The 10804-nt window shown below is 48.5% G+C and overlaps 2 protein-coding genes across 2 annotated transcripts in view; one reads left to right on the top strand and one right to left on the bottom strand.

Annotated features, from left to right (window-relative positions):
* LOC105565986 (autism susceptibility gene 2 protein-like) overlaps positions 1 to 8609 on the top strand; it is a 42782-nt gene extending 34173 nt beyond the window's left edge. The window contains exons 3-17 of the mRNA XM_012019622.1: positions 1970 to 2152; positions 2270 to 2383; positions 2783 to 2818; positions 2923 to 2949; positions 3037 to 3097; positions 3210 to 3415; positions 3500 to 3892; positions 4004 to 4242; positions 4349 to 4462; positions 4548 to 4768; positions 4844 to 5073; positions 5206 to 5370; positions 5448 to 5733; positions 5863 to 6001; positions 6092 to 8609. Of these exons, the coding sequence (XP_011875012.1) occupies positions 1970 to 2152; positions 2270 to 2383; positions 2783 to 2818; positions 2923 to 2949; positions 3037 to 3097; positions 3210 to 3415; positions 3500 to 3892; positions 4004 to 4242; positions 4349 to 4462; positions 4548 to 4768; positions 4844 to 5073; positions 5206 to 5370; positions 5448 to 5733; positions 5863 to 6001; positions 6092 to 7097 (3420 nt within the window). The 3' untranslated portion in view covers positions 7098 to 8609. The remainder of the gene's footprint in view (positions 1 to 1969; positions 2153 to 2269; positions 2384 to 2782; positions 2819 to 2922; positions 2950 to 3036; positions 3098 to 3209; positions 3416 to 3499; positions 3893 to 4003; positions 4243 to 4348; positions 4463 to 4547; positions 4769 to 4843; positions 5074 to 5205; positions 5371 to 5447; positions 5734 to 5862; positions 6002 to 6091) is intronic.
* Positions 8610 to 9048: 439 nt separating this feature from the next.
* LOC105565985 (RNA-binding protein with serine-rich domain 1-A-like) lies at positions 9049 to 10747 on the bottom strand. Its single transcript, XM_012019621.1, has 4 exons — positions 10686 to 10747; positions 10290 to 10592; positions 9957 to 10204; positions 9049 to 9873 (listed from the first exon to the last, which is right to left on the bottom strand). The coding sequence occupies exons 1-4, from the start codon at positions 10745 to 10747 to the stop codon at positions 9584 to 9586; spliced, it is 903 nt and encodes a 300-aa protein (XP_011875011.1). The 3' UTR covers positions 9049 to 9583.
* Positions 10748 to 10804: the final 57 nt, after the last annotated feature.

Raw genomic sequence — 10804 nt, 5'->3', positions numbered from 1 at the left:
GAATCCAAGGCGCGCTCGTCTCGCGACGCGGCGGGGAACCCTCGCGCCTCCGCGAACCGTCCCCCCCCCCCTCCATCCCCTACCCCCGTCCGCGCGGCCGTGGTGGTTTTATTCAATTAATCGGCGTCGCCGAGGAGAGCACGCGAGATCCGACCGCGACGGGAGCACGTCCTAGGGGGTTTCGCCTCGCAGTTGGCACACGTGCGCAGGTGGAGTGTGCGGTTTTTGCCGGGCGCGACGGCGGCGGCGGTAGCTGCAGTGGTGGTGGCAGCGGCGGTGGTTTTTTGCGCCAACCGCGAGGTCTCTAGTGGCTTTTTCCCTTCTTTTCTTTGGTACCCACCCGTGGCACGAGGAAGGGGAAGGCGAGGGGGTGGAGGGTTAGGAGGGGTGGCCGAGAGGAAGAGCGGCGGCGTCCCGTGGCCGCGTGTCGGAGGGAGAGAGCGTAGCGCCGCCGTCGCGAAAAAAAGGGAGGAGAGGCAGGAGGGAGGGAGAGAGAAGGAGCAATCGGATCGCACGGCTCGCTCCTTCCAGCTGGCCTGGCACGACGGCAAGGAGGCCTTGTCGCGCGGCTGCTCGTTCGGTCAATGTCTTCTCTTTCCTCCTCGCTCCCTCCCTCCTCTCTCTCTCTCTCTCTCGCTCGCTCTTATCCCCCCGACCCTTGTGCTCTTTCTCTCGCTCTCCCTCTCGCTCCCCGCTCTCTTTCGTCGATTCCCCTCCCCACCAGCAGCAGCACTCCCGTGCTGCATCGCGCACACGAGACACGGGTGCCTGCGAAATCCCTCTGTCATCTTGCGAACGAACGCCCGTCCGCGGCCAGGATTGTCCCGCGCCGTGCGCGCTCGCGAAAAATCAGTTCGTCGTGCCCGAAAGAGAGACGCGGTCGTCGTCGTCGTCGTCGTCACCACCTCCACCACCACCACCATTGTTATCGTCAACCTCGTCGACGGCGGCGGTGGCGGCGGGGAGTCGCGCGGCGAGATCCGGCACCGCGGACCCACCGGTAACGTTGCTCTCGGCCGGGGAACGAAAGAGAGCGCGGTGCGTTCGGAAATGTGCACACGTACCGCGGCGGCGGCGGCGGCGGCTTGAAGGCGCGTTCCCCCCGTGGGCAAGGAGGAGGCCGGTTCTCTCTCGTTGGTGCTCTTTCCGCCGGCGGCCGCGCGCAACAGCGTGAAAGTTCCGCGATCGCTCAGCGGCGCGCTCTCTCGACTGCACGTCGTCGATGACGTTCCCGATGCCGTCGTCGCCGTCGCCGTCGTTTCTCTCGTAGCCTGCGGCTCGCTCGCTGTGTTTACAACTCTGTGCTCTCGGTGCGTGCGTGCCAGCGTGTGCGTGCGACAGTGCGGAGTCCCGACCGCGCGACTCGGGAGAGCATAGCTCTCGGCGACGTCGTTGTCATCGCTGCCGCCGCCGCCGCCGCCGCCGCCGCCGCGCGTTAGGAGCAGCGTCGCGCGGGCGCGAAGAATGAAACTCGACACCGCGGGCTCGCGGCCGAGACACTAGCGGCTGTTGCGAGCCGCCCGATCGCGGCGACGCTTCGCGTTACTCGCCGAGCGCAGGTGGGCGCATCTTCTGCATACCCGCGGGTTCGCTCGCGGCCGCGATTTAACGGCCGAGATCGATAAATATGGTGCCGATACTTTTGAGGGGGGCTGGGGTGGGGTGGGGGGAAGGAGGGAGCGACGGCTCCGGCCGTCCCTTCGACGCTCGCGACGCTAGAATGACGATGCAAATGGGATTCCACGCTAAATGTGGAATTAGAATTTCCGATGGCGTAGATTTTCGCAATTGCGCCGTTTGTAGCTTCCTGCGTAAAATGACCGACGTGACAACGTGAAATTGAATGCGACACGAGTTACCAAGTAGAGCGTTACACTCGTAAGATGTTCGGTGTGTCGTGCACGCGTTTTTGCGCACGCGAGAGAACAAGCCCTACCTTACACGTATCTCTCTCCGTTGTTTTTTTCAGAGTGCAATAAAGCAAGCTGCTAAAAGTAATGTCGAGAAACTGCACACGCTGATATCGATAGTGGAGGAGAAGCCGAAGGTGGACACGGGGCAGAATAACAGGCACAATAACGAGCACCACATCAAAAACAACTTCAAGCACTACACACACAATTCCATACTGACACCCTCGACGCTAAACCAGGTAATTGAGTAATCTTTGGTTTAAACGCGCACCAAGACTCAATCTGGTCTGCGCCAGTTGTGAACGCCGAGTACCGTAACAGTCGCGTTGAAGGCTTGTCTCTCTCTCTCTTCGCAGGGCCTAGATGCAGGTACAAGCGACGACAGTGGCAGAGCGTCTGAACAGTTGCACGGCCCTGGTATACCTAGGGATTGCCAGGACGCAGACAGTTCCAGGGACCATCTCAGCGATGTAAGTCCCCTGCGCTGTGGGTTTAACTGTAACTTGAAACGTCAATGCCGTCGCGTGATTCAGGGCCTAGGCAGAATGGTTGTCTTGTGCTCGTCAAGTCACGAGGCAATTATCGTGCGTTACTTTGAGGCAAAGATTTGAAACGTACGGCATTGCCTTGAGAGTGCAAGACAGCCATTCTGCTCGGGCCCTTGGAATCTATGCAACGAACGTTGTTTCGCCTCGATCGCGACAAACGTTGGATATTTTTCTATATTACGCTCTATCACTTGCTGTGTAATAAGAATAAAAATTGTACTCTCCGTACGTACGTCAGCGTCAGTTTCGTTATTGAATGAGTAGTGAAAATCTGCAAGATTAATTGGTACATTTATTGACGTGTCTGCTTTTGCGGTACAGGCTAGCAGTCATTGCAGTTCGGGTAAAGGTTATATCGTAAGTATCCAACATTTAATCAGCCACGCTCGAAAGATTATAAATTATGCTTTTACATCGTGGCAATGAGTGCGGTATATTAATTCGTTGTTTCGACGTTTCAGTGTGATAGTGAAGGAGAAGACGATAAGGTACGCACAATTCCTATAGATACTCCGCTCCGTTTCGAAGAAAACGATCGGCCCGGTTCACTAATTTCGTCATTTTCCACGTTGCAGGGCTCGGATGCCGAATCTATACTCTTTGAATCTTCTACCCCACCACCTCTCACACGTAAATGTAAGTACGCTCGCGAGACTGATATGGACAATCGCCTTTGGAAAAACACGACGTTATTGCGGTTACGTCTGCGCGACGTGTTTCTCACGCGCCATCTTCTCTTTCTCTCCAGACGAATTGCCGTCTTCTTCGCCACACGTTTTACCACCCACAAACGGGGCAGGCGGATCTCCACCGGACACGGGCGGCCAAACTTCTAATCCAGCAACGAATGCTCCGGCACCTATACCACCTCCTGTGCCTGCGTCTGCACCAGTTCCAACAGCGCCGAGTCCACCCAGCCCCACGTTGCCTCCACACATCCCATCCCAGCCTCCTGTAAGTAGACGCTGTTGCGCCGTGAAAACTCACGCTGCTTGCAGACAACGGAGTAACGCTCGTTGTTAATGTGTTCCGTTTCAGATGACTAGTCCTTTGGCAGCGAATCCACGTGCAATAGCTCCGCAACAGCGGCCAGCTTCCCCTGCTCTGCCACCGCCCTCCCTGTCCCAGCAGCCGCACACTACGATACCTGCATTGCATCCACCTATCGGGCCTCTCGTCTCGAGTCATACAACTAGTCCAGCGGTAGCCAGTTTAGGTGTTACGCCGGCAGCACCATCGAACGGAGCGGTCACCACGAGTTATCCGCCGCCCATTCCTATAGCCGCGTATCCGCAGACGCAGCCGTCGTATCCGCAGACGCAGCCGTCGTATCCGCCGCTCTACACGCCGTACACCGCTTTAAATCACAGCCCGTATCTTCCACCGGCGGTACCATCCCCTTCTCACTCTGCTTCGTCGCGCGCTGACGTGGTGAGTTTGCGCGTGTCGCAATGTCATCGACGTGCTCAATCGTAGCTTGACAAATATTACCTCGAGCACGAAATGGTAGTGTTTCTAACCAGGATAATAATTATATTTTAGAGAGGGAGTAGAGCTTCCCCCTGTACCAACATAAGTAAGCAGAGTATAGGCAATAACCTCGCGAGTCACAATAATACTCCACTGAGCGCTGCCACCACAACATGCGTATCCACTATAACTAATACAGTTACCACGGCAAATACTATCGCTCACAGAGACATGGTGGCCTGCAGTCTGTCCGGGCGAAACAATAACTCACCACGTGGACACAGCCCCAGTCGGGAAAGAGATAGTTACAGGTAAAATATTTCCCTACGATCGCAGCACTCACGGCCACCTTGGTCGGAATTGAGTAATTCGTCAGTTAACGGGCAATTTTAATAACGATTGTAATGCTTGTTACAGCAGTAACGTGAGTAGTCTAAGCCGAGGCAGCATAACGCCTGTTAGTGTGCCAAACACCTCCTCTCCAGCCAATTCTAGTCTACCTGCGTACACCAAGCCACAAGGTTGGATTAGGTATGCCTGAGCAAGTTTGAGCTTCCCGATAAAAGTCAAGCGCGAAAACAACGATAAAAATCTTTTATCTTTAAAAAAAAACCAGCAGCAACACAGCTTCCCAGCTGTCCCCAGCGACAGCGACGTCTGTCCCGAGGCCAACACCGCCACCGGTACCACTCGGCATACACACGTTTCCACCACCGATGTTCGCAACGCCTTTACCACCGCCAGTGTCTAGTTCAAGCCCGCATACTTCACTGCCCTCGCTTCCTCCGCCAACGACTAATCCCAATCCGTTTTCCGCGGAGTCTCTGTTCCAAACAAGTAAGCTTACAATCTCACTCTCGTCAATGTAACGTGTTCCATGCGAATACAGACAGATAATAAATACACTAAAAGAAGGGGTGACACATGTCGCAGGTCAAGCAGATCTTCTGAGGAGAGAACTCGATAATAGATTCTTAGCGTCTCAGGACAGAAATGTTGGAGTGGGAGTGGGGAATTTGGGTCCACCGGCGTATCTTCGGACGGAAATGCATCATCATCAGCATCAGCACACGCATGTACATCAGCACACGACACCGTTGTTGCCATCAGCTGCGGCGTCGTCGCTTTTTCCACCACCTATTGTAAGGAATACATCCGTTAGCCAATGAGACTAAAAATTTATAATATCGTAACTAATTGTTTGGTCACGATAAACTTATTATAAACTCGTCCACACATGTAAATTGACGTTAAACGATATTGTCTTTTAATAGTTTAAGGACATCCCAAAATTGGGAGGAGTCGAATCGCCATTTTTTCGTGGAAACTTAAACCTTTCTGGTTATTCTGGTTTTAACACTGGCCTTCTTCATCCCGGAATTGGACCGCCCTCGACGCCCTTCGTGCCACCCAATCACTTGACTCCGTTTGCGCCAAAGGTACTTTTATACACGTAGCTAAAAATTCTCTCACGTCTCGGTACATTGTTTGTACAAACTTTGATCTTTTAATCCAGAAAAGTGGAAAATGGAATGCAATGCACGTGCGTATCGCGTGGGAGATATATAATCATCAGCAAAAGCAACAGGCTGAAGTTAAGGCGGGAAATGTTAGTACCAAGACTGAGTTATTAAGACCACCGGGCCATCTATATCCAGGGGGACCAGCCAGTGGTCTTGGACTCGGTGCACCACCAATGGCACCCCCGTTTCCCACTAACATACAGTCTGCTCATCCTGCACCACCTCCACCTCATCCTGTCGGTTTTCTGTCTACAACGCCCTCACATTTAGGTAATAGAGGTAACAAAGGTTCACATTTTATTCTCACGTGCGCACGTTCGTGTGTTTGTAGACACATACATCGAACTGCATTATAATTATCAGTGTTTGCATCATTGTCATGATATTTTTTTTAAATATATACTACAGGAGCAGGAATATCTCCCTTTGGAAGATATCCTTCAACGTTTGGCGCGGCGAATCCCAATTTTCCGAATCTTGCAACTTTTCCGCCAAGGGAAATGCCGCCTCTGGGTGGACTTGGTACGGTGCATGATCCATGGCGAGGGTACGTGTATGAAACATTAACTAGCTGTCGAGCCGATATTTTTTTTCTATTGTGAACATATTTTTCACCGACATACGTATAAAATTTCAGGTTGCAACGCGCTACTACTGGATTCCCACAGACCACCGTTGCGTGGAGCTTGAAGCCAGAACCTCCTGCGATAGACAGGCGCGCCGAGCTGGAAGAGCGGGAGCGGGAGCGCGAACGGGAGAGAGAACGCGAGCGGGAGCGTGAACGTGCCGAGCGGGAACGCGAGCGTATCAGACGCGAGAGAGAACGGGAGAGGGAGAGAGAGGAGCAACGTGAGAGAGAAAGGCGGGAACGGGAGAAGGAGGAGAAGAGGAAACAGCAGGAAGCGGCCGAGCGGGAGCGAGAGAGGCGGGACAAGGAGCGTCGTGAGATGGAGAGGCGCGAGATGGAGCGTGAGAGACTGCTTCATCAGAATCGACAACATGTGGTTGTTCCCCGGGATCGTTCGCCGCTCAGAAATGGCTCGGCGCCTTTGGATGTCGGGGAGGTGCGCGTGAAGGAGGAACCGCGCAGCAAAGACGACGAAGTTGTAATGCTTCCACGACCGCCGGTGCCCGGTCCCGGAGCGACAGGGTCCGCCGCAGGACCTGGACCAAATCCACTGCCCGATCCGAGACCATATCATCACCCGCATCCGCATGCCTACCTTACGAGGCATCCGCATAGTATGCCAGCTTCACATTCTATACCGCGTAGCATGCTTCCCAGTTTAAGCGCACATCCAATGCAACATTTTCCACCGCCATCTGCGCCCGCTGGTCAACCGGGAGCCGCCTGGCCGAGCGATCCTTTCCGGGAGTATCGGTTCGACACGTTGCAACAGCTACGGTATAACCCGTTAATGGCGTACAGGGTCGAAGAAGAGGAACGGGCGAAATTGTTCGCCAACTATCCCCCACCGCAGGTAAACACACTCAGGAGTAAGGACCCCAGTCCAGGTCCGCTCAGCAACTTGCATATGCATCATAGAGCGGGACCCGGCCCAGGCGGACCGACGCGTCCGCTTGAAAACGCCCTTATGCACGCGGATATTCACAAGAAAGAGGACGGATCGCAGTCTCGATGATACATCGCTCCGGCGTTCTCGGTTTCTGCGAGCGAACGCACTGACGGGCCGACTTTTTGAGCACCCCACACCCAGTTAACATTCGAAGCTCGGTGCTGATATTTTGCTAACAGAGAGAAGAAGCGTTATTTAAAAAAAAAGAAATTGTACATAGACACTATATAAATATATATAATATTTATAGTTATCGAGAAAGAGTGCGGAGGAACACGTAGAACTATGTGAAAACGTAACGAAGATGCCTTGCTACTAATGCCGGTGTTCCACCAAAAACGGCGGCTAATGATGAGTGATGACGTTCGTGAATTACGGAGGCATCGCTGATGTGTCACAAAATAATAACGCTGTCGTTATGTGATTTCTGCAGTTTCAGTGATCTGACTGTCTGTAGTGGTAACGAGCTCTAATTATTACGACGATAACTATGCGTACATTTTAAAAAAGTATCGTGTGTAATATTAATAGTTATTATATAGAACGTGAGGCGATGGCTACGTAAAAAAAGGGAAAAAAACAAATCCGAGTTAGGAGAAAGAGTTAAGCGGATCTCTATTATTACTCAAAAATTATTTAATTATTTATTTATTGCGACGTATAAACGAACTTGAATCTCTACTGACAAGTGCGTAAGATTTGCCCTTATTTAATTGATGTAATATACAATGATCGAATGTAAATTTTACTTCTTAGAATTTAATTTGTATATTAGAGACGGTAGAAAAAGAGGAGAGGGTATATAAAATGAAAAGTGTTCTTTGGCTTTCGGCGGCACATGCTTTTTTCATTTGCATGCTGGCTAAAAGCACTCTCGTGCTTTCCTGTGATATAAAAGTGAAAAATTAATCAAGCGTAGTAAATCATTGATTCTTTTACCCCAAAAAGTCAAAGATACAAATAAAAGTAAAATCAAACTATTTCTGATAAAGTTACGGCAATTAGATTTTTTATGTTTTCAAAAAAAAACACAGGATGACGCTTAATATACCAGCAGTTTGTCCGTGCCAAAATGCTTCAATCAAATATTTAATACTGTGTGCATGTGCATATATAACATTCAAAGTCTTTTTAATACGTTCCCAAAAATTAAAATTATGGCATTTTTATCCTTCTCTTTTAACCATTCTCTCAATTTCTCAGCCATATACGTCGTTGTGTTACCAGAGAGCCAATTATGAGATCTCTTAAAAGTTCTGTGCCATGGACCAGGTTACGTTCGAATATTCCTGGTGCCTCAAAAGAAAAACACGACTTTTCCGAGTAATCTAAATAATTCCCAGACTCTGTTCCGTTTATATTGTAAAATCACAGTAAAATTGTATATTATATAATTAACAACTATACACACGCAGTTAAAAAAAATTGTAGATATTTTTCATCGACGCAAAGTTACAATGTGATGCAATGATTTTGTTCATGTAGATATCGCGAAGTATAAAAGAGGATTTTGTGTGAATAGGTTTTTTCTAAAACTGATTCTTTGTAAAAGGATCTAATAATCATAGTTTCTATCAATCTTGTTGTTTTTAGTATTTTTACCAGTCCTACATAAGATTATATATATATAAAAAAAACAGAAATGGAAGTAAAAAAGAAGACAAAACAGAGAAAATTATGTTCATATATACATGTGTATGAACAATTTCTAAAATATATTTATACATATTATCTCTTTTATATACATATATATGCTGAGTTATATATGTATATATGTATATATACACGTATAATTTTTAATGTACGGTCAAATAAAAATGGTTGACTTTGCTTTAAACACCTTCGTTCAAATCAACAATGAGGGATCACATATGCTAAACTTGAGATTGCAGACAAAGCTCGGAATTAAAAACAGCAAATAAGTGTATATGTATATACACGCTTCATTTGCTAAAAATGAAAGATAAACATTCTGAATGTACTATAGCCAATACTTTAATATATTATAAACCTTATGTTAGAGGATTACACATTTTCTCTCACACTGTCACATCTCTTGCATAGCATCAGTCAAGAAAATAATTTTGTCCGTTTCGTTCATTTCTCTTTGTCGTATGTAACGAGTTATTTAATTAAATTCCATGATTCATTTTTAGTACACCAAATACAATTAGGAATAGACTAACAAAAATACAGATTAATATCAATGTTTTTTTTATAAAAACTGTTACACTATTCTTTCTACATTCGTTCATCTTAGTGTTGTGAATGATGTAAATATTACACAACTAGTTTGTAAACACTTGAGGTGTCAACTACGAAAGACCATCAATACATGTTGCAAAATCAGTATATTTCAAGAGTGCGTTTCGACGAAACGTAAAACTATTGTGATATTTATAAACGAGTTTATGATTCGCCATCGGCAAACGTACCATTATTATTAAGACAATCGTTACACATTACATTTTTTTTTAGTGCACTAACAATTATTCGACAATATTGGTCATATCCAGTTCGATATCTTGTATGTACAATGCGATGAAAAGTCATTATCGAGAACTACTCGAGCTGGATCTTGTGTAACGACGGTGTCGATGTCGAGGGTTGCCCGGTGGACTCCGCGATCGAGTTCTTATTCTGCGCCGTGGCGGTCGCGGGCTTCTACGGCGATTCATGAGCGGCGAACGTCTGCGGTAACGTGGCGGTGTGTTTCTACCACCGCCTCCCCATCGCGGGGGCGCGCGTCTTCCCATACCCGGCGACATGCGCCGCATCGGCATCGGCCGGGGCTTCGGCAACAATACTGGAGCGGCCGTGATTTCTTGCCCATCTATCTGCCCTGTGAACAAGAACGATGCGAAATGTGTTAGCATGACAATAAAGGTGGTCCATTGAGCGACGCCAATATGAATCGCGTCTTACCTCCGTCCATGTGTTTCATTGCATTCTCAGCTTCGTCTGCAGTTTCAAATTCGACATAGGCAAATCCCCTACCCTGATTGGGGTGAAGCTTCTCCAACGAGAAGTCAACCATCTTTATTTGGCCATACACCGAAAATATCTCTATGACGTGGTCTTTGGTGACGTTCCGCGTTAAGTGGCCAATGTGTATTTTTGTTGGTCTAGGAATCGGCGAACGCTCCCTACGCTTCCTGCGTGGGGAGGGAGATCTGCGAGATTAAAAAAAGAAACAGTTGGTAAATTGGCAGTTAATCGTAAACAACAAAATCATTAATTTTATAACAAACACGATACCTGGATCGTCCTTTTTGTTTAGTTTTATCGGGAACGGCATTGTTCCCTTTCTTCCTCTCTTTCTCACGCTCTCTGTCCTTGTCTCTATCCCTTTCCCGTTCTCTCTCCTTGTCCCGCTCCTTCTCCTTATTGTCGTGTCTCCGCGAGGCATCGGCGCTCTTGCTCCGACTTCTTTTTCTTCCTCGATCTCTGGAACTGGCAGAAGAGCTGGCCGAACTGCTAGACGAGCTACTCGACGAGGAGCTAGATCTGGAGCTGCTGCCGCTACTCGAGCTCGAAGATCCAGAGCTGCTGTCCGACGAGCTGTCGAATACAATTCAACGTGTATGCATCAGTAACATATACTTTAAAATATTGGAGCAATCACTGAAAAAATGTCCAAGTTTCTGATTATACAAGAGCTCTAGAATATGAAAGAACATTCCACCACAATGGTTCCTCTTTGCATTTGCTGTCATCAAGTGGACCATTGAAAACAAATTAATGAACAAGTCTAACGTGGACAACTACGTAAA

Source organism: Vollenhovia emeryi, unplaced genomic scaffold (assembly GCF_000949405.1).
Source record: "Vollenhovia emeryi isolate VEMERY1.0 unplaced genomic scaffold, V.emery_V1.0 DF939148.1, whole genome shotgun sequence".
Classification (NCBI taxonomy): domain Eukaryota; kingdom Metazoa; phylum Arthropoda; class Insecta; order Hymenoptera; family Formicidae; genus Vollenhovia; species Vollenhovia emeryi.
Note: the sequence above shows the minus strand (reverse complement) of the source record. Positions and strands in the feature narration are given on the sequence as shown.